Genomic DNA, 24,356 nt, shown 5'->3' with positions numbered 1-24,356 from the left:
CACAGCTGCCACTGAGTTCAGCACAAGTTCCAGTAACGAGCTCTCTGGAAAGCTCAACTGCAAATGACATATGCAGAAACCCAGCCAGGACAGAGGTCCAGGGACTGCAACTCACACGTTGCCTTTTTACTAGAGAAAATGGGAAACAACCGTTTGGTCAGCACAACTGTCTCAGTACCTCTTCCTGTATGTGCATGTGGCCCAGCTGAGACCTCCTTGTCTCACTGGTCCCTCCAGCTGGGATGGTGCAGGGTGCCTACAGACACAGCTACCCCTGTGCTAATACAGCCACCACGTCCACCCTGACCTCAGGAAAGCCTCAAACAGTTCTCTCGACTCCATGACTGTCATGTTAGACTATGCTACGGTGACACTCAAGTCATTTATTTAAGTCTCCTGTTCTCTGCTGGTTCTCTGAGTGACGTATAACAAATTAATCACGGCAGCATTTTTTTTCTTCTATTAGGATAGCACAAAGTACCTGGGCCTTTCATAAGTGCATTACACCACAGCTGTGTCCCTAAGCAGCTAGCCATTTCCCTGCTCTGCCGCAGAATTTTGTTATACCCCTTAATCTCAAAAAAAAAAAAAAAAAAAAAAAAAAAGCGCCACCTTCTCAGCAAAGCCTCCAAACACAACTCAAAGTATGCACGTTTAAATAAACCTGCAAACAAATGGAGGCTATCCTGATGAACCTCCACAGATGTGAATGAGAGATTCTGCACACACTCACAAGCTTTCTGGGCATGTCCTGCATGACATTAAAAGGCTCAAAGCACAGCAAGAAGTTGCCAGGTGGCAACGGTTTAAATCCATGAAGTCCAGTAAGGCACGGAGCGCAGCAAATGTGCATCCGTGAGATGGTGCTACAAGATCTGTTGCCTCCATGACTTTTCACATCCATGAACCTTAGCTGCAAAAGAGGTTCAAAATTTTCTGACAGGTTCAGTCTTACCGGTTTTGCAGCTTGCTCTGCAGATCCTCCAAGATTTCTGTGGATTGTTTATGGTAATCTAGTGCTGCTTCTACAAACACAGCCAACTGGCTAACTTGTTCTACCTGAAATACAGAAGAGGAAAATAGCTGTAAGGAACCTGCAGTACATTCAGCTGAAGGATGAACAAACAGATCATTTAAATCATGGTATCTCAAAAGACCACGATACCTCATGGAGGCTATTGAAAAAGAGCATTACGTGATCCTATCGAAGAAATTGCCAGTTGGAAACTGAACAAAACTGAGGTGTAACTTCTAGTTCACTAACTCAGGGCTGGGTCCTTGAGTCATTTCCTTTCACAATGTGCAAATCCCTTCTGCTTTCAACTTCCAAGCCAGCTGTCTGTCAACACCCCAGCCCAAAACATTTAAAAGGACATGACCCATTAGCAGGTGAAAGTGGGGCTTTTCTGATCAGCAGTGTTGGAAGAAATTACACTGTGACAGCTCTTATGACTCAGACCCATTGGTGTTTATTAGCAATGTTTACAAACTACAGTTCTGAAATTATCTGGACTTACCTCAGTAGATGGCAGCATTTATAAACCAAGAAATGAAACATGATTTATCTGCTTGAATTTAAAAAGTATCAGCCAATCATTCAAAAATACGAACGCTGAGGAAAGGGAGAATGTGAAGGAGAAAGGAAAACAAAAATACTTTTATTCATGAGGTAACAAATAATCTCATTCCCCAAACACAAACTGAAAAGTTCAAGCTGTACTGGGGATGGAGCAGTAACAGATATTTATTTGTCCTTGTCCTTTAAGACAACATTAAGAAGACAGACTGCAAGAAGTCCGACATGTTTCCATTCCATCACAATGTCTTCAGACATTGGATCACAAGAAGATATCGGAGTGAACTTTCTGCAAATGTTTTATGGACCCATGGTAACGTTGTGCTATACTTTGTCTGCTTTTACTCGGTTAAAAAGATTATTGGAAATTCTGCTGGGACTCCAAGAGAGCCCAGCATTGTCACACAGCATTCAGAAATGAAATGCACAGAACCAAATCAACAGCTGATACAATTCCATCACAGTCAGAAGAGAGTAACGTAAACCAGCTGAGGGCAACACACAAAGTGCCTGGGGTTTGGATGGGGTGGTCAGAGAAAGCGGATAGACAAGGACTATCCAAACAAGATGACTGAAAGCCAGGACAGATACAGAGTTGTGGATTTGGAGAAGAGAGACAGAGACTGGGAAACCTGAGGGACTAAAAGCCACTGAGCAAGAGGAGCCTGAGCCTGGCTGAGTGGGAAAGGCAGGAAGATGGATCTGATAAGTAGCGCATGCAGCCGTGTCTATGTGGGAGGTCTGGAACTAGCTACGCAAAATCCTGAGAAAGAAATGTGGATCGGGACTGAGCCTGGGAAAGGCACCTGGCAAGATGGCTCAGAGAACAGAGACTGAAGGGCAAGGAGACCAAGAAAGGGAGCCGTATGGGGAACTGGAGAGGATCGGAAGGAAGCGATTGCAGTTAAGATCTCTGCAAGCCCAGTGAGACAGCCTGGGGTTAGACAACAAGGCTGTAATGAGAAGGTTGGGGAGGACAGACTAGGTCAGCATGGAAAATGGGAGGGAAGACGCACACAGTTTTCTTTACACAGAAACAACAGAAAGTGGGTAGGGCAAAAACCTCAAAGGGACATCCTTCCCTTCCCAAAGAAGAATTAGTTACGTTAGACAGTATAACTCATCAGTTCCCTAGCGGCTCAGCTAAACCATTTTAACGCATGAACTGTTTTATCCTCAGTTTGATGCTCTGACTAACAATAAACACCATTTGAAACATTTCTCAGCTGCTTAGGCAAGGCCACATTATAAACCACACACTACAACCAGACAACTGGCAGAGCCTACAATGGAACAGTGTGCTGAAATTGTTGATGGGGTATTTTACATTTTTGGTTGCCCTCAAATAACTTGCACTGGTAAAACAGCAAGAGGCTTACTGACTTACACACTGCTGTAACAAATGTGTTCCACTCACAAACAGTTTAGGAGCTACAGGCTAGTTTATAACTGGCCATTGCGTGGGTGTGCATAGAGGAAGAAGTTGTTCGCAATTGAATATTCCCACTTAACAGCTCCTCTTTGTTGCAGTTTGCTCACAGAAGACAGCAGACTTCTTACTTTCCGAGTGTTTTCTGTGATGCTGTATCTACATAAGAGAAGGCTTTGGAATAGGCCAAACAGGTCCAGTTCCCTTGTCTACAGCTCCATGTTTACATGGTAGAAAGCACGCCCTGCTGTTCCTCTGTGCGGAGGCAGAAGAGACTATTATCCTGAATGACCACAGCTGCTCCTTATTTAAATGTAATTTCACAATGGACTTGGACTCTGAGCCAAAGTCCAGGTACCTGAGCCCAAGCCACAAATAAACTCTACGGAATAATTTTCAAAAGTCAAATACTAATAATAATGATTTTCAGAGGTAAAATCATTCAGAGATTTCAAATCAGCAGCAAAGTTTTGGTGATAAGCGAACTACAATTCAGAAAGCGCAGGGTACATACCCTTGCTCATAGTTTCAGCAGCAGGTCTATGACTATGTCAGTCTCCCAACCTTCACCTCCCACGGATCAGGCTGCATTCTACTCTCAGATAGTTCATTGCTCATAGATCAAAAAAACTACTTAAGACCTCTGTGACAATCTCGTCTGAGCCACCGTATCTGCAGAAGAAATTCCTGGATTCTTGAGTTCTCCCACTTACTGCTGTGCATTACGTCCTTCTCTGACAGGAGATGAAAAGAGGGAAGAGGCACACTTTGGGCTTTCAGACCTTACCTCCTATGAAGGATGGGACAAGCTTTATCCAGTCCCACAAACACTGCCCTCCTGGGTGTACTGCAGCAAACAAAAACGCAGGACAGACTTACATCATTTTCTAAGAAATTGAACATGCTTCTTTCAGCCAGTTCCTTTGACTCTTCAAATTTTTCTACTGCTTGTTTAACTTCTTCATCTGGTATCTTTCCAAAACGTTTCTTTTTATAATCATAATCCAAACGGCGTCCTTCTAGTTTCTTCAGATGATGCTAAACAAGACAGAACATTTATGAGAAGGTCCAAATGGGACATGCCCAAACGCACACAGTGTGATTTAAGGAAATTTCAGTTATGGATGCAAATATATGCAGCATCAAAGAAATACAAGGCTGAGAAATTATCCAGGTCATCCCTTTGATCTAGGTCAGCATTAGGTCAGGCTAGAACTGTATACATGAATGAAATTTTAAATAAGCAGCCATTTGCTAACACTTGGGCAATCCGTTATCTTGATTTGCTAAACTTGGGCATCTCACTCATGGACTTCACTAAATGTATGATACCTGTGATTCCCTATATGAGGAGAAAGATCCGATATAAGTATATGTGAGTCTCCTTATTCAATGTTTAATTCAGATTTACCTCTTGAATTATTCGCAGTATGACAGCTAAAAGTCAAAGAGTTATTTTCCCTTCTGATTACATAAGCAGTGGTCTAACAAATCTTGTATTCTTGCTTGCTTTCTTAGTTGTCAACTTGACACTTCTATCTGATACAACTACACAAGCTTTTCTGTTGCCAAAAATCACGGGACTGACAGACTTAAAGAATGGACTCAAAGTGACAATACAAAATGCTCACTAAAGCTAACGTCAAACACTTTCTTTTCATCAGTTCAGAAGAACTATAACAAAACCCAGTTATCTATATAGGAGACAGCTACAGACATCAAGACATTATTACCATCTTTTTCTATGCTTTCCACATCCATTTATGTGTAAACAAATAAAATAACTTTCATTTCTGCATTTCATCGGGGTTTTAACTTGCTTATTACCCACGTCTATTGGAATTAACAGACTCAAACAAAGACTGCCTGGCTTTCTTTGAGCTGTCACATTGTAAACAAAAGCACTGAAAAACTCAATTCTAAAGGTTAAAAACGTGTTCCTCCACTTCCTGTATTTTTCCTACAGCAGTATATGGCACTTCAACATTTTATGGCACTTTTCAAATCATTCTGTGATTGCCCTGAATAGCTTTTTTCAACAGTTATATTCATCCTCCAGTACAAACAGCTTTAGGCTGACAGAAAGGGCAAGATAGGATAATCAGTTGCAGTAACTCACAGCCCACTCGCATGTTCACAAGAATTAATAAAAATGTCAGTTAAAATATAATAGCAGAAAAATAAAGAATATAATTTTTTTCACTATCCTTCTTGTACTGAATGTACAAGCAATACAGCAAGCTTAGTAATTTGTACAAGTGAGAAATAGCCAGGTATTGAGTTTAAGCAGATTTCATCACCGTTTTGCTAGAGACACAAACTTAAACGCAGTGGAATGTATTTACTTTATTATTTTCAAGAAAAATAACTCAGGGAAGTAGAGTTTGACTGACTCAGATTATTGATAAGTGAAGCTTTACCCTGGAAAACTTACCCCAATCTCTTTTAAATCTTTGTCCTGCAATAACTGTAGAGGATCAATAAAATTTTGTTTCACATTAATATCAAGAGAGTCCTTCACCTCTGCCATTTGCTTCATGCTCTCACCAGCATCCAGTAGTGCAAGGCCTATGGTAAAGAACAGGCTACTTATATCTCAATACATGTAAAACCAGAAAAATTGTCCTATGAAACAGCTATTTCAAATAGGTATCTATTTATCTGTTGCAGGCCCTCAAAGAGTAAAAAAAAATAATGCAACCTATGTACTTGCTTGTCCCTACAGAAAATTAGAAATGGAAAATTCTTGTTCCAAAGTATACTTTTTTTTTCCTGAAGGGCATCAGGGAAAAAAAATAATACTCTTTTCCCTACTTAATTTGCCTAGGTTACAAACCTCCTCCATTTTGAGAACTGCAAACCAAGCTGGTTAATTTGTACGTTAGTGATATTAGGAAATACACAAAAAGTGAGTAACTTTTTAATCACAAAATTGTGTTTTACAGCTTTCTCATATACTACATGCTTTTTTCCCCAGACCTCATGTTGGTGAAAATTTTTGCTACCTTTTTAAAACCACCTATTTAACATAGTTCTATATTTTATTAAGCATGTAAGTATCAGCAGGCAGCACAGTGTTTGAAATATTCTTTCCCCTTTCCTAGTTTTATTTAGCATCCCTGTTGCTTTTGCAAAAACACAAAAACATGCAGCTGACAGAAAAGTTGTGCCACTTCACCTTTTGTGAGGAAAATACAAGAGTCTTTGGTTATCAGCAGCATCCTTCCTATGCAGCACCTACATGGACTTGAGTGTGAGGTCCCTACACCTACACAGCTGTTACTATTTCAAGACAACCACTGTGTAAAAACGCAGATACTACAAACAGTACATAACAAAGCCAGCCAAGTCTGTATTGGCTTCTGCACAGTCCCAGCCCACACGACTCTCTCCTAGCCCTATTTGCCTCTCTTTCCCCAATCCAGGATTCTCCTTTTCTCATGTATTTGTCCCAGGTTCTCTTTTAACCCCAGCCATCTCAAAAAGCACCCACTGAGTAGCTCTGTGACAACACTTCAGATTCATTCCAGTCAAGCCCACAGAGTATGCATCCTTAGAAAGCAAGGACTCTATCAAGATTTTGGCTGTGAAGTACCAGCATATATTGAGAGGAAATAGGGAAGATTTTATTTACCAAAGAATTGTAGCATGGCCGAGCTAACGTTAATTTTCATGAAAACAAGAAAATGCATATTTAACATGCACTGCTCTAGAGCACAGAAATACCAGAATGTTATTTAAAAAAAAAAAAAAAATCACCCAAAGAAAGTTACTGTTTATTTTTTTCTATGAGAAAATTTTCTCTTGGTTTACTTCTCAAATATAGGGTAAACATTTTTATGTAAAGGTTAAAAGAAATACATTGCATCTAAGAATAACCCTAAATTATTTAGGTTTGGCAACTTAGAAACTAAATATGAATCATCAGACAGCACCAGTAACAGCGTTATCAAATCCACCTGCAATAGAGGTGGACAAATATGCAGAAGTATCATGTTTCATTAATTATCTCAATCACCCCTGATCACTGTACCTAACTTCCCATCTTACCTGCAGTAGCTATTTACATCAGTTACCTCACTGAGTAATATTCTGCAAAGAACTATGCTGAAATATTCACAGAAGAGATACACAAACTCACCAAACATAGAATCATCGCCAAGCTCTCTGCCATACCGTATCATGCAGTCTCCTAGAAGTCCCTCTGTCTGGGGATAGCCTGTGGTTTTAACTTGTCCTCTGATCTTTGACATAGTGTTCAGCATTCCCAGTTTGGCTCTGTATGCTAAGGAAGACATAAAAAAAAAAAGAAAAAAAAGTTGTAAAAGCACTTTTAAAACTAATATATTTCAAGAATAAATCATTTAACAAGGAATGTCACCAAGTAAGTCACTAAGCTGGTCTGTTAGATCCGTAAGTTTTTTGTCAGTACTTCCTAGTCAGAAGCTGAAGTAAGATTCCATTCAACAATATGGGTCATATGAAACTGGTTTTTATTCCCAACTGAATAAGCATCACTTCTCCAGACAGATACATAGCGGCCATGGGAGGGCTTGTCATCTTCTGTGTATATTCACCGACACTCACATTCCTTTTCCTATTTCTGCGTGTGAACTCCTTGATTAGAAGTACTAGCAGAAAGCAAACGTGGAATAGATACAAGCACAGCCAAAGCCAGTTTCATGCTCTCCCTCCCTCTCATGCTTTTGAGAACTTTGCATAACCTATCCCTGCTCCCCTCTTTTTCTTTTCATTCCAGTATCAAGACAGTAGACATGTATTCTGCAGAACGGCCTGGTACATACAAATTAACCTACTGTTATCTTGCATGTATCATAACAAAAACATGCATTTTTTCTCAGCGTTTTTCCGATCTACTCCTTACTATTATCACTCAACAGCTTCTTCAACACAGTAGCAGCCGTGGGCAGGGCATTCCCGAGGAATGTGGACCATGGTTACTAGATTCATCTTGAACATGCTGGCTGGGCCTTGGCAAAGCACCGAATCCTACTATCCTTATGTAGATATAACCCATTAAACTTCTTCAGGGACGTGCATCTCATACGGTACTCACAAGAGACTGCTAACTGAAGTCACTGGTGTAGCCGACTAAACAGGAATTCAGTCAGACAGTTCTCAAAAAATGAAGGTTCTTCCAACAGCTGGTTGGACAGTGAAGCAAGGTCGTAACAGATACATTTTGTGATTGACTACAAATGTAAACGTGTCTCCTTTCCTGTTTCTTAAAACAACATTTGAAAAACCTCTATTAACTGATGATCCAAAAATCCACTGAGACCTAGCGCTGTCCAGAATATACGAAACTTCATTCAAATACCGGGTAAGCAAGTAACAGCCATGGGGTACACAACAACACAAGTGTACCCATGGGGTATACAACCACCAGTACCTCCGACGGCAGCAGCCTGTGAGTTAAATTCAGTGGCTTTTTATATCTCTGCTAAAAAACCAATACATGTTGGCATTCTCTTCACTTCACATCCCATTTCAGGAAATCCAGCACCACAGGCCCAAGCTGTCCAAGACATGCATGCACAATCTACACACGCCCAGGTGCACTCCGCTGCAAGTTGAATGCATCTCAGATCACACTTACTGCACATAAACTTTACAGTTGTTCATTGCACATAAAGGTAAAGTTCTCTAGAACACCCGGAAGCCTCACAATGATGACCTAATTAGCTTTTCTTTACCCAAGATGAATTTCCAAGTAAAAAAACAATGTTCAGCAAAATCCAACACCTATTGCTCCTATCCTACCTGGATTTGGCTGAAGATACTCTGTGGATTTGGACAGAAGCTCCGTTACAGCTTTATTAGTAACATCAATTTTCTGAAAAAGAAAGGCAACACAGTTACCAAAAAGCAAATCTATTACTAGAAAGTTTATAATTTAATTATAGACAGAACACACTATTCTAGATGATGATGAAATTTTATTTAAAATAAAGCAAATATTGTAGCTTAAAATAAATACCCATGTCATAGTCATGACAGGATTTTACCAAAAGCATATTAATTGGCAGGTAGTACTGGGAAGGAGTGAAGGTATGTATCAAAATGTGGGCTTGCCTTTCCAGCCTATCACTCTCTGACTACAACTAATACACTCTAGACTACAATCTTCTTGCCAGCCCAGCTGTTGTCACCAAGACTGCTTTTCTCCACAGGTGAAAAAGACTGAACATATGCCGCACAATCCTGGGGTCAGGGCCATTTAGAACAGCAGTTTGCACTGTCTTCCCATTTAATAGTTTCCAAAATGCTATAAAAGTCACATTTCTGATTTGTTTCCCCTCTCCTCCCTTAGGGTCTGCACATTATTTTCCCCCTTATAATGCAGAGAAAGGAAATAATTATCTGTAGCCAAAGAAACTGAAACGTAGAAACCTGTTTAGAGCATAAATTCAGAAGTACGTGTTGGAAAAAAACAACTCCTACAAGAATTTTTTCCTCTGTCTGCCAACAATAAAAGCTGTGACCTAGGTCTACTATGAACATTAAAAAACACACAGAGACATGGGCAATAAAAAAAAAGCACATAAAAGCTGAAAAAGAGAAACTGACAGTAACGTTGCTTAATTTGTAACACAACTAACAAGTGGATGGCAAACATCTCAATTTCCCCAACAATTCACGTAAATTTCTGAGCATGGATTTAAACCAAGAAATATAATCCTCTATCAAGAGAAAATCTGACCCTAGTAATTAAGATTTTTATCATGAATAATATCAGATGTGAAGGCTTCGTGATATTTACAAAGGCTCACTAAACACTGGAGACTTCCCTCTTTAATCTCCCACACAGACAGAGGAGAAAGGTCCCTCCTGGTGCTCTGCACCATTCTTGGAGGAGATTCTCTTCACTCTCAAAAGGTGTCAGTCGAACCTGCTTCCTCTGCTTACACAGCCTCTGCAGATGTCCCTCCGCCCCTGGCTGAGCTGACAAGGCTCAAGGACAAATCTGCACTTACACATTTCTGTTTGGAAGCACATGGTGGGGTTTCCCCCCAGGTAAATCTACAATACCATCCTAACACTTGGAATATGAAACATTTTTGATTCTGCAATAGCTTAATATTGAAAAACGCGTTAACTTTCCTTACCCTTTCCATCTCTTGAAATTCTTCATCTAACTTTGTTCCTTCTGCTCCACTTATTTTTTCACTGAACAACTGTAAAAAGATAAATTTAACAAAAAAAAAAAATATTCAATTACAAAATATATATCTCAGAGTTACGCAGATTCAGTCCAGATTAGAAAATATGCAGCGACTGTTTGAGGCAACTGTACAAGAGAAGAGTGACCTTAGTCTTGGAAATGAAGCACTGATTTCAAGAGACAAAGATACCCGATATGAATTTATAACAGGCAAACAAAAAAATCACCTACGCTGCAGATTTCAGGCATAGGGACAAGAATCTGACTGCAGGTAAGCCTAGAGTAACATTTTCAAGTATCTCTCTCCAGCTCTGTACTTCTGCGTACGTTCTGGTCGTGTGTACCATTAGGTTCAGGGACACAGCTCCCATTCCTGCTGCTGGGGGTTGTGTGCAGTTCTATGGAAGGAACAGACTCATGAAAAACGCTGCACTGTGACCCACCTGTGTGACTGAGCATCTTTACGATGCTGAAAACAAAAATGCCATGCATTCTTCAAAAACTCAAAGCACCCGTTTTAAATAGAGAATTTTAGTGAACCTTTTTAAGACGGCTGAAATATTATCCAACTCCTGTGTAAAAACTCCAGGATGTCAGACAGGAGTTTGGTCCTCACTGAGTAAACTTGGCTAGGGATAAGCACTCAAGCAGAACTCAGCTATCTGCTTCTTGCAGTGTGTGAAAAGCAAGCCAGATCCTCACCTGGTGTGAAACAGCCTTGAAAGCATCACTCCACTATGACAGATGTGGTTTAACACATATTCAACAAACATTAATTCCTAGGATAACTCCTGTAAAAATAACTACACATTTCTCTGTTTTAATTGACTTTTACCAATGAATCTGTAACAGCGTAATGTAAAATCCAGGCCTAGCTCACTGACTGCTGGCGTTCCCCAAACCTGCCCCCAATAAAGCGTGTTGTTCGTCCTCAGTACCTTCAAAAGGGAATTCATCTCACTGAATTAAAAAAGCCTTGGGGACCTGCATAATCTGAAAACGGGTCACGTCTCTTTGTAGTGCAATGGCTCCCTCTTCCCCGTCACAGCCTGCCCTGCACAGGTGTGGAGGGGGCACGCTGCCTTGCCAAAAACCAGCGATGAGCTGATGAAGCAGAGCTGGGAGCTCAGTGGCAGCTGACCTTGCATCAATATCACTACTACCACACAGCCAAAAGAACAGACCTGCTTAGGGGAAAATGTGAGTTCAAAGAGAGCTGTACTGCTTATTATTTCTATTGGCTCTACAGTAGGATTTACATTCTTTATGCTTAATATATGCCAAGCAGACCACAAACTTGTCAAGATTCTCTCTCTTCCAAAGCACTGGCAGAACAAGCACAAAAGCAGATAAAACAGAGATGAAGAAGCCCAAGTACCAGTGAGTTCCTGCAGGTCATCATCTTGCTGCTGTAAGACATCACAGCAGAGAAGCAACCTGAGGCCACACACGAAGCGGGACAGTGCCCAGGTCTCTGCAGGGAGAAAGGTGCATGAAAAGGCTGCACGAAAAGCAGCCTGTCAGAAATTGTGCAGCTTCTTTGTGCTGGCTGTTTCTATCTCCTTTCTGTGCAATGTTAATTCCTAAAATAATCAGTGCCATTTTCCAGTGCCTTACACATGTTTTCTTTCTCCAGCAGGCAATGAACAGATCTGTGGTTTCCTGAAACCTCTCATGGTGATCCCTTTTCAAAGGCTGAGTGCAGTGGGGGAATTATCCTTCCCAGGCTGAAGCTGCAAAAACCACATTCAGTAGCAATCCATAGCTGTCTCATTACAAATAATCCATTTGTATGTTGGCAAAGAATAAATGCACTGAAATAACATGACTGCTCAACTGTGAAAGCATAATTAATAATTACTGCACCAAATGACTAAAATAATGAAACGCCCTGCACTTGGAGAGAACAGATCTGAATGTTATAACAAGAAGCAAAAGTGGATGAGCAGAAACTACGGACACTAACAGTAATGCCAGACAGAAAGAAACCCCAAACAAACAAGTCCACTGGCTCACTGGAAAGCCAACAAAGATAGTCTGAAAAAATGCGATTTCTCATCAGCTGCACTGGAAGTTGGTATGTTTTCAGTAAATGTCTTTGGGCATATGCTATTTATCCCTGGCTTACTGATGACCGTACATGGTCACACACACTTTCCTTGAATAATAGTCTCAAACTTTGGCTTCCTGTGTCGTGGCTGTGTTTGCCAGGATTGCAGCTGCCGATCCAAGGGTTTGTGCTTGGCTGGTGCATCTGTGCTCCCAGTGCAGACAGGCACGCGCCGCAGCGCCGGGCTGCGGCCTGCTCGCCCTCTTTGCACATCTGCTCAAATGCTGCCACCCATGTTTAGTTTTGGTTTCTCTTCTGAAACGTTGCAAAACTCATCACTGTGTTTTGAATGGATAAAATCTGATGCCACTCACAGAAGGAGAAAATATCTGTGGCAACACCGAGTCACTCCTTGCATGGGGATCACTGGACTTGCTGAAGTACATGCTTTCCTTACTCCCTGCTAAGTTAGATCCCAAAAGTCACAGAACGACTGAGACTGCACCAGCTTTCAGAAAGATAGAGATATTCTGCATCTACAATTTGCAGAGGAGAATGGAGTAATTTAATTAACGACTTGGATGATGGGATAGAATACCTCTCAGAGTCTAGAAGAGACCAGCGTGGGAGGGAGTAATTGATACACAGGATGGTGGGGCTGCTCTCATAAAAGCCTTCACAGGCTGGAAAAAAATGGGCTGACCAGAACTTCATGAAGCTCAAATGCAGCTGCCCTACGCTTGCAATGGAATGTCCCCATGCAACAGTACAGGCTGGAGGACAACAGGCTGTGAAACAGCTCTGCAGAGTAGCACCTGTTGTAAGGTGGTTGGAAAAAACCCCCAGCTTATCTGGAACTTAAGTCAGAAGCATGCCCTTGAGGTAAAGAAAGCCAACCCCACACTGGGCTTTATTAGCAACATCACAGACAGCAGGTCCAGGGAAGTGGTAATTTCCCTCTATTTAGCACCTGTGAGACCAGATCTGCAGTACGCATCCAGTTTGGCCTCCCCAGTACAAGACACCGACGTCCTGGGTGAGTCTGGTGGCGGACCACTGATATGAGCTGGGGACTGGAGCACATGGCATACAAACAGAGCACTGAGTTTGTTTGTTCAGCATTTTGAAGAGGTTAAGTGGGTATCTATATAGGGGGAGTATGAAAACTTGGAGCCTGAATCATGCACAAAGACAGTAAGCAACGGTCACAAGCTGGAAAACAAGAAATTCAGACCTGTTAAAAAGGAAAGAAAAAAGAAGAAAAAACACCAAGAGGATGGTTAAACACTAGAGTTGTCAGAAGTTGTGGACCTCCCACACACGACGACATTCAAGCCTTGCCTAGACAAGGCCCTGCTTCAAGGGAGAGGCTGAAGTAGATGCTCGCTGGAGGGCCCTTCTGACCTACGGAATTAGAATGGGAGTCAGGTATTTACAGCAACATGTGAATGCAACTCCACAGAGCCAGCCACGGGATCTGCTGACACTGTTTCATGCAGACACTAAGAATAACCTAACACACACCTACGTCTCGGAGCAAAAGCAATGACCGTATGAAAAAGAACACTTTCCTGGTTCTACACTTATAATACTTCTATTTTTAACGCAAGAAAACACTTCTTCAATGATATTTACTCTGAGCTTTAATTTCCTTTGAAAAAGGAGACTACCTCAGTGCTCAGAGAGATGCCACAAAGAATGATTCCTTAAAGTCTATAAGCTGTCTGCACTCCTGACAGTAAAAAGTGGTATCAAGTTCTGATGGTTATCATTAAATTTTACACCACTACAGCTTATTTCATTCATCTTTATATAATCAGGATTGGCTTTACTGTTCTTGCATTTAGGAACACAAAAGCTTTTGTTCTGATCATACTGAATTTAGGAGTTGTAAAACTAGCATCACCACTCTCCCAATTAAAAGTCACAGGATATCCAATTAATTATTGAAAACGGATGCACAAAGGAGACAGCTGCTGAGTTTTAGTTCTCTGACTATTTGCTGAGCATCATTTACATGCATTATATCAAGCTGCAAAATGCTTTGAACTTAAATAGAAGCATGCCCAACTGTGGGGCTGTGTAATTATGTGGCAGTATCTATCAGTTTTTTACGAGTCAGCTAATCAAAGGCAAAACTGCTACCATCACACAAGGCGTGTAACTCTGAGGGAGCTTGGAATTACTTGTACAGGAAGAATCTTTCATCTCCAAATTTGGAAGCTGGGTGCCACGGATTCAGCACCTTTTTGCTAGACAGGGCCAGAGCTAGAATTTGGAGCTGTGAAAAAAACCAGTTCCCACCATGGGGGCCACCACTACCTTACTATTCCACTGCCAGGTCAGACGCTAAAGACATCCACTAGTCATATTTCTGGTGGAGCTGATTAGATTTCATCTGGATCAAAATTTACACCCAGAAAACCTGTAAAATGAGAACAATTTCTTCCTCTCATGTGTCTGTGCAACCCCCTCCATCACACTTGATGTATTAGAGTTCGTGGGGAGAAAAAACTCAGCCACTGTGTTACCACCTCTCATTTGTAGTTACGTGCTATACCAAACTACCTTTTACTGTAAAACTTGCATGCTCTAACAGGAGATAGCCTTTTTGCCTAAAGAAATACTGCAGTTTGTAGACAAACTTACTTGTAACTTCTTTCTAGATGCTACTGTTCTATTTAATATGGAAAAGTTAAGTATCATGATGTCTTATAAACAATCTAAAAGTCTCTGGTGGGCTTATGTGGAATCTTCTAGGACGACAAATCTGGAAAAAAAACAGACAGGTTTTGAAAGAAACCCCTCCAGATATCGTGATTGCTATTTAAGTTCTGTATATCCAGCTATCGTTCAAAATGAAAATTGCAATTTTGTTACACAGTCTTTTCAGACTAAATATTTATCTGCTAGGGAATTTATATTCCAAGAAATTCTCTGAGAAAATGTTTTTTTCTATAAACCTCATTTTGAGATTTTGTTCTCACACTGCTTCTTGGTTACTCTAATTTCTTTGAGATAATGTAATTTTATTTTGATTTGTTCTGTTGTAATAAAGCATGAACACAGCACACAAACTGTCTACAGTTTACACTGAAATCTATGGCCCACCAAAACCCTAAAGTAAAAAAAGCCTTAAGCTTTCATGTAATTTTTAGTACTTTTATTTTAACTATGTCAAGATTTATCCTTCTTATTGCACAGGAACAGTACATTTCTCCATTCTCATATGGATTATAAAAATAAGCTTCAGAAAAACGCTGTCTTTTACTAATGTTTCGTACATCATATCCACTAAATTGCAGTACTTTTTCATATTTCACTAAGGAAGGTTACTGAACACGAGAAACTGCCAAAAATATCCCAGATCAACAGAGAGCTGATAAAACTCTCAAAACAATTACCCTATTTTTTTTATATATCCACTGGGTATTTTGTAATACAAGTCAATAGGATTCTTGCCAGCCAATACTTGCACACACGCTCTGACCTTCTGTTTCACTTGCTTTGCCTTTCTCTTGCAACAGTCATTAACTGGGAATGAACCACCACGGTTTTCTGTGGTTATTCAGCTACTGTTGAAACAAGTGGAGCTGAAGTCGTCCTTAATTGGCCAGCAACACTCTCTTGTACATAACGGGCCAAAAAATCATCAGACACTGTCTAATGACTGAATGAAAGGAAGGAAAAGGCTGAGCGACTTAATGCTTCTGTGCCTCAGTCTTTAGGAGCAAAGACCAGTTACCCTCAGGGTACGCAGCCCTGTGAGCTGGAAGACAGGGGCGAGGAGCAGAATGAAGCCCCCCACAGCCGAGGAGGAAACAGCCAGTGCCTGCTGCTCCGCTCAGACACACACAGGTCTATGGGGCCAGACGGGATCCACCCCAGGGTGCTGAGGGATCTGGGGGAAGCGCTCCCCGAGCCGCTCTCCATCACTGACCAGCAGCCCTGGCCGCCTGGGGAGGTCCCAGCAGAGTTACCAGATGTGACACCCATCCATAAGGAGGGACAGAAGGAAGATCCAGGGAACTGCCAGCCTGACCTGGTGCCAGGGGAGGCCGTGGAGCAGGTCACCCTGAGCGCCATCACCCAGCACGTGCGGGACAGCCGGGGATCGGGCCCAGGTCCTGCCTGACGGGCCTGATCTCCTCTGTGACAGGGTGACCCGCTGGGGGCTGAGGGAAAGGCTGTGGGTGGCGTCTGCCTGGGCCTCGGCAAAGCCTCCGGCAGCGTCTCCCACAGCCTCTCCCGGAGAGCCCGGCTGCTCCTGGCCGGGCCGGGGGCTCTGCCCGGGGTAAAACGCCGCCGGGCCCAGGGAGCGGCAGGACGGGGTCACATCTAGGGTACAAAAGGGCCTGGGGGGCTGCCTGGGCCGGCTGGGCATGAGCCCCCCGTGTGCCCGGGTGGCCAAGGAGGCCAGCAGCGCCTGGCTTGTGTCAGACACAGCGTGGCCAGCGGGGCCGGGGCAGTGACCGTCCCCCTGCGCTGGGCACTGGTGCGGCCGCCCCTCGAATCCTGGGGTCAGCGCTGGGCCCTCACTGCAGGGGGGACACTGGGGGGCTGCAGCGTGTCCAGAGCCGGGCAGGGGCTGGGGAAGGGGCTGGGGCACAAGAACCATGGGGAGCGGCTGGGGGGGCTGGGGGGGTTCAGCCTGGAGAGGAGGGGGCTCAGGGGGGACCTTATCGCTCCCCACAGCTGCTGCAAGGGGCTGCAGCAAGGGGGGTCGGTCTCTTCCCCCAGGTCACAAGTGACAGGACAAGAGGAACCGGCCTCAAGTTGCACCAGGGGAGGCTTAGATTGGAGATTAGGAAAAATGTCTTCGGTGGAAGGGTGGTCAGGCACTGGCACAGGCTGCCCAGGGAGGTGGTGGAGTCACCATCCCTTGAAGTGCTTAAAAAATGTGTAGATGTGGTGCTCAAGGACATGGTTTAGTGGTGGGCTTGGTAGTCCTGAGTTAACAGTTTGACTTTATGACATCAAAGGTCTTCTCCAACCTAAATCATTCTATGATTCTATAGTCTATTAAAGACTTTAAGAGCTTTTAATGACTCTTCACCAAGTAACAGTGCTTATTTTGCTCTAAAGCAATATCTGCTGAAATTATCTGTTGAAACTTTAACGGGATGGAAAATTCCTACAGTTGTCATAAATATGCACTGTCAAACCCATGAGGCAAAACCTAGATTTTAGGAAAAATCTTTTAACAAAAAAGCCAAAGCTATGAAAATACTTTAAATTTATTTCCCTCTCTCTAAAAAGGAAGCCAGCAATCAACTGGGAAAACTTACAGATTCATCCCAAGTTAAGACATGGGGAGTCAGGAAATAATGTAACTATATGGCTACATTTCCCGCAGAAGCATGTAACTGGGCCAAACTGCAGAAATACATTACAATATATCTTTAAACACAGTACTTCATACAAAATACTACATTCCAGTATGTTTAATGCATAATTGTTATGCTAAATCATTAAAACTTCCAGTTGTGGCCCTGCAGCCATGTAACTGTTTCATTTGGCGTTAAGATTATCATGTATAGAGGATTTAATGCAATGCGACAATACTAACAGCTTTCTGAAGAATCTCATTAAAGTCTGTCATAAACAATGGGAAGAATAAGGTGGCTGGCAAGATGTCTTCTGGCTGAGATAGAATGTCCTTGCAGTGCTCAGCATCCTAAGGGGAGAGATTTTCTTTTTCTGTCCTTTTCCAGAATGGTCCATCAGATTAGAGAACCAAGGTGCTTGCCTGTCTTTTAGATCAAAAAGTAGTTTAACTTCAAATATCTGTAAGTCCCTGTTTTGTGCTTCTAAGTTCTACTAGAACGCTATATATATAACTTGGTTTTCCTCTTCCCTGATTGCTATATTATATGTAGCTTGCTAATTCCCACGCTCAAAAAGAAGGTTACTACCAGTTCATGCAGCGCACACGACTAAGAACTTGAATCTACAGCACAGCTTACTTAATGTCTTGCATCTTACCACATCTAAAATAAAGGAGTACACACTGGCAGAGCCATCTGTACTAAGTTTGCCACTGTGATAGAAAAATAATCTTCAAGATGAAGAATAAAATATTCTGCTTTATTGACTAGGTGAGTATCCAGAATGAAGGGGCAGCTTATAGACACCCCTGTGATTGACTTCTAGAGATCTACTGAAGGTCTGAGTGCCCAGAAGAAAGTATCCAACACTAAGAAACTAAACTAAGATGCACATTTTCAAACACAGATCTAAACAAAAGACTAAAGAAACTCAGCACTTGGCCTGTGGCAGAGCTGCAGAGGATGCTGAAACCAAGCAGGTATGAGAATGGAAGCCTCTTCAGGTCTCTCCTGCTGCACCCAGAATGTCCTAAGGACCTGGAGCCATGCAAAGATAAGGATGTCAGAGCCACTAAAGCAGAAAATCATCAGCAAGTGAAAATGGGTAATACATACCTAAAAAGTGATTTTTCTCAGGCTCCTTAAAACAATGCAACAAGGACAGAAAAAAACCTCCAAGTTATAAAAGCGTACCAGTACTTGAAGCTGTTCTTTTAATTATATTGACACAGCTCATACTATCCTAATGCTTTGGAGAAAGTCCAAACCTCTTATTTTAGAGATTAAGCACTGAACAATGGCAAGAGCTCTTTGATTACCTCAGTACATTGTGTTTTCAAAGAAAATAAAAATATTCTTGCTCTGATGTACTTGAAAGAAAAAAGATTTACTCTGCCCCCCAGAATAAATAAGGGGTCTACTACAAAGTGCCTGTGTTTTCAGTCATGCAAATACGGAACACCCTGGCTGACCTCCAGCAAATCATTTAAGTTCATACTTCAGTAGGTGCTTAAGTGCTTTGCTGGATCAAGACTGGACTGCTCAGCACCTCACAGTATCAAGCTCAAAGGGTCATCACCTTTACGTGGAGCATTTTATAACTTCTTCTACTAAACTTCCAGCTAGCAGTAACACAGATTTCCCCAAAGAGAAATTTGGGGAAACAGTAAAAAAAAGATTTCTGACAGCAACAGAGAGAACTCCTTCTTTTTTTTGAAAAAATTCATCAAGCAGCTGAACTGGGTCCTACTGCTATTTAATCAAAATTATGGAGTGCAAGAAGCTGTGCCCTAAATATCAAATACTCGTTATTGCTCTCATGGCTACCTGAGTGGTATAAAATATCTTTGAGTTCAACAACACTGGTACATGTGTATTTAAGAAAGTGAAGCTTTCTCTTTTGCTAACAGTTTATGCATAATTGTAAAATGTAATACAATACTTTGGAATTTATATAAGTCATTAAGACTGATTAAAAATTGTAATCCTATTGCGGATACAAAAATTAAAACAGCATTCTAGCAGTACCTATGGCAGATTACATTTTTATATAAATGGAGAGAGACACAGAAGGATTGCATCCAATTGGATGATTCTCTTGTAATTCATTACCCATCCCAAACAGCTGAACCAGGACTCCAGAACACCACAGCCACCGCCGCACAAATTCACATGCTAGTGTTTCACTGAAGTTCTCTATTCCCAGATATTTAAAGTAGAAAAATAAAGTGTGAACTGTAGGATGTGCCTATACTTCAAGGACAGCTCACAACTATGCTCACACTGTCTGGCGTAAAGAAAGGGCATGCCCTACATTGAAACTTCCTTCAAGAGATTTTTCATGTGTCCAACAGTAAGTCTTGTCCATGCAGCCAACAAAATCAAAATACTAGAGAAACGTGTATTGTTTAAAAATATGAAGGATTTTAAATATATGTAGAAATGTGTTACATTTAAGGACACACTAAGATAAATATCATTAAAATATTTCTTAAATATTTCCTCATTTTAAAAAATTCATACAATTTATAAACACACAAAATAAAAACTGGGCTCCATTTTATTTTCAGAGCACAGATTTAGGTAGGAAATTCTATTCGCATAATAAAAAAAATCCCAGGCTATCTAAGGGACACCAGGAATCTCAAGGGCCTATTTCCCAACAAGCAAAACATACTTTTTCTACCAAGAGATCTCTGAATAACACAGTGTTTATACTCACGAAGAACATTCCTATCACACTAATATTTATGAACCCTTTATTTCATTACTTGTAACTTCTCAGGCAAACAGGAGCAACAAGATCACAGTAGATTATTTTTAGGAAGACAGATGACCTGAGTTATAAAAGGATACACCAGATAAAGATGAATAGAAGAGAAATACTTTTGCAATGTGACTTGCCTGGGAAGTAAGGGATCTGAGGGTGTCTCCGTATGTGTACTTCCGACAAGGTGATGTTCTGTAAGCTGCTGGTGTAACATTAACTCAGCTTCAAGCATGTCACTGTTAGTGGGTCACATGCAGATCTACATAAAGCATTGTTATTAAGCCCACCTTCTAACATAGAGCAAACATTTCATAGCGGAGCATGACCCAAAATGTAGAGAAGTTCAGCCAGGCAACCAGCCGAGACCACTACAGTCAATTCTACAGCTGTCAGTATCAACAAGAATGGACCCAGTCCATCAAAACTCCCCATATGCTCATAAAGAAAAAAAATACCCATTCACATCACGGAACGTAAGGTCCACAGCTACCACACTGAATCAATGAACAGCCGCAGCTGTTGAGCGGCAACAGCACAGTTCTGGCAAAGATTCAGAATTGGCAGCTTAGTTTTATTTAGAAAGGAAGCTCAAATAGTGCAAGCCATGTATTCTGGGATCAAGGAAGCCCTTACAAGCACTGGTACACACAGGCACATTTCAGCAGTGACAGAATTCCCTGCTGATGTAGTCATTTCAGCAGGCAATCGAGACACACCTCACAGAGACAATCCAAGACATCTATCTTTCAGCAAAAAACCTCACCAACTGATCAACCAAAGGTTCTGCTTTCAAACTAATGGCGCTAGAAACTCACAACTATTCAGACAAGAATTTCCTTGATTTAAATTCTTTTAAGTACAGCTCTTCTGTACCACTTTGTGTGACCTCTTCTAACAAATCAATTTGTATGAATAAGGGCTGAAGACACCTAGGTGTATGTCAAAATGTATTTAATCAATCTAACAGCCTTTGCTTGGGACATCACATCGAAGAAAAACAGAAAAGGCACAGAACCCAAGAACATGACAAACGAGGTTACTGGTTGATGAGTGCTGCCTTTCCTTCAGAAAGGACTTACACAATCAAAAAACAATGGAAGATTTAAAAAAAACCCCAAAAACGTTAAGAGTGTGATTAACTGGATAACCTGTATGATTTTGTGTAGTCTTAACAAAAGATTCTGCCACTTAGGAGTATTATCACAACAGAATTTTTTCAAAAGAGAAAGGCATGCCATTTTGACAAAGCTAATGAGTGATTTACATAAAGATGTATATGATGTGGGTGTTTGTCCTTTTCTGTAAGTTCCTAGCATCCTTGCAATTCTTTCTGCTGACGTAACTCTGAGATGCATGAAATATCTTTTGATTCCTGTTCTTTCAAGAAAAAGGGGCAAAAACAGACACAAGATTATCCAAGGTCTTGACAGACCTGTAAGATTCTGTGTATGTGCTCTAGAAACTCGCCATCTCTAAAGCAGGCAGCAAATGATTCGGTTAATGCCTCATGCTCTAAGAAAAGATCTACAACTGATAAAGTAAGATGAAGAGTCTGGCATTAAACACTTAAGTCATCCGTAAGAACAGGACAATGTACCAGTCATGGTCCTGCAGTTTATGAAATTTAACAATAACATCTAATGAAATATTATTTATGACTCAATTTGTTATTCGCTATACCTGCAGGGGAAAAAAAATATCTCTGTTCTTTGGCAGCAATACTCTGAACTTACCCCATATGATTCCTATGCTCTTTCTAATATATTTCTTATACGTATTTTTTGCCAGAATTTAGAGTTTGGTTATGTTTTTTATTAATGGTAACATCAGACATTACATTATAGCTCTGATACTCCTTAAAGTTGTTCTGCAAGAAGTTTGTGCCAGAAAACAAATCCAAAGTAGGGTCAGGAATGCTGGGCACTCACTGTTACTTGGTCAACACTCAAAATCCTGTACCCAGCTGATCCAGACAGCACACAATCATGCAGCCTTTCAAATTAACCTTATTAACAAAATCCTGCCAAAGTATGTGTAAATATAGACTGTGTAATCTAGACTTATAAAGAAGTCTGCACATTGAGAAGGGTGCTGTCCTTTCCTCTAAGAAAGCACACTCTTTTAAAGTTCTTAACATACTTCAGAATATTTTATCTTCACTTTGTAATGGACAGTTTGATTCCTTCTGTGATGCTCCAAAGGTCTCGAGTCTCTCATAAAAACAAAACCTACATGCTACTTGTACTGCTGATATTGCTTGTTCACAGGTCTGGATTCCAGACCTTCTGCTCTCAGCAAGAGCTGCTTATTAGCCTCTGCGATAGGTTTTGATGCTATAGGAAAAAAAAAAAAAAAAAAAAAAAAAAAAGAGGAACAAATCAGTACAGAATGAACCACATATCCAAGCTCCTAATATGCCAGTAATTTAGAAGGTGGAACTGGAAGCCTAATACTTGGGTGAATTTGCGTTAAACTGACCTGTCCTTGGCCACACAGTAAACAAGTGTTAACTCTGAAAATAGAATGACAAGAGTCCGAGATCTCCACTCTTTGCCATGAAGAATGCTGTCTTACATAAAATATTCTGTATGTACTTCTGAACAGGCAAAGTGAGTGAAAGTTATGTTTATGAGATCCAAATTGTGAGTTGTCAACTACTGCACAATCATTAAACTTTATTGTAGGAACACAATTCCAGATTTTGTCAGCAAGCAAAATAAAAAATGAGTGTACAATTGTGCAAGAAATATTTTTATTGTAGACAGTTTTTTAGAAAAGTGAAATGAAAAGTATTTATATCAGTTTTCCATGTTCAAACTGATATATGTTTCACATTTTCAAATTTTGAGTGATAGTACTTTTAAAATATGCAAATTGATGTTGGTTTCCTGCTGATTATGCAATCATGCACTGTTCTAGTTCCTAAATAACTGCAACTTTACAAAAGAGAAAATACTAACAAAAAATACGCATATGGTCTAAATATGCAATCATTTGCTTAGCAGAAAGTTCAACAGTTTGCTCAAAATGAGTCACTTCTGACCCCAATTAGAAATCGAATAAACTGTGCTGTCCAGCTGAGCACCTTTGTCTCAAAGCCAAACTTCAGAAAACATTGTATCAAAGCTACCTGAAATTGCACACAAAGCAAGGAACAGTTGATTTCTGGTCTTACACTAACATAAGCTTAACTGACTCTGCAGTTACAGGATTCAATTATTGGGGGTTTTAAAATGATAGATCCTGGGCTAACTGCATAAATCCTGCTAAAACTAAATTTAAAGAAAACAACAAGGTACTACAACATCCAGTTGCAGTCCCAATGCAGCAGCAGTACTTTCCATGGAAGTATTACCAACAAAGTTGAGAACCTTTGTAAGGATCATAAATCACATCCCATGCAGTTACAGCGAGGCAACATTTCAAAATACACCAGTAACCAAAATGTTAAATAGTGATTATGCAAGTAAATATAAAAGACTCATCCATTAATCTCCTAATCTGCTCGAGAGAGCAATTAGTAGAAACATAAGAACAATATTTTAGAAAGTATTCCCTAGTTCAGTCACTCCTACACTTTTTTCCCTAGTCACTTCTAGCTTCCCCCCTCCCCCCCTTTCCTAAACATAAATCTGCCACAGCTCGGCACCAAAACCATGCTAAACTGGAATCTGCAAAATTGATCCTGGGAATAAATACGACACATAACAGCATCATGCCATTAAATCTGCTGATACGTGTCCTTTTCCATTTCCATGCAAGTCAGAAGGTGCAGGGAATAACAAGTTTCCTCTTTGCCTCACAAATAAAAGCAATTGAAGGAAAACAAGAATAAAACAAAAAATGACAGGAAAGGAAGATACAAGAAAAACAGTATTTGTGAAATAACTCAGTGGCTCAGCAGACTGGGATGGAATTTTATTTCCTACTAAATTGAATAAGCTTTTGCTTCAAAAGAACAGGATTAACCAACAGCTTTTATATGCACACACATGCACATGCACGCACATACCCTGCC

The 24,356-nt window shown here is 40.9% G+C and overlaps 1 protein-coding gene across 1 annotated transcript in view; it reads right to left on the bottom strand.

The window, feature by feature from the left end:
- The window catches only part of SH3GL3 (SH3 domain containing GRB2 like 3, endophilin A3), a 58,381-nt gene that overhangs the window by 6,999 nt on the left and 27,026 nt on the right, over positions 1-24,356 (bottom strand). The window contains exons 2-7 of the mRNA XM_056345960.1: positions 10,136-10,204; positions 8,790-8,862; positions 7,147-7,290; positions 5,440-5,573; positions 3,885-4,043; positions 956-1,059 (exon numbers count right to left, since the gene is read on the bottom strand). Coding sequence (XP_056201935.1) covers positions 956-1,059; positions 3,885-4,043; positions 5,440-5,573; positions 7,147-7,290; positions 8,790-8,862; positions 10,136-10,204 — 683 coding nt within the window. The remainder of the gene's footprint in view (positions 1-955; positions 1,060-3,884; positions 4,044-5,439; positions 5,574-7,146; positions 7,291-8,789; positions 8,863-10,135; positions 10,205-24,356) is intronic.

This window comes from Falco biarmicus, chromosome 7, assembly GCF_023638135.1.
Source record: "Falco biarmicus isolate bFalBia1 chromosome 7, bFalBia1.pri, whole genome shotgun sequence".
In the NCBI taxonomy this organism is placed as follows: domain Eukaryota; kingdom Metazoa; phylum Chordata; class Aves; order Falconiformes; family Falconidae; genus Falco; species Falco biarmicus.
The sequence above is the reverse complement of the archived record's forward strand: the minus strand, read 5'-3'. Positions and strand labels throughout refer to the sequence as shown.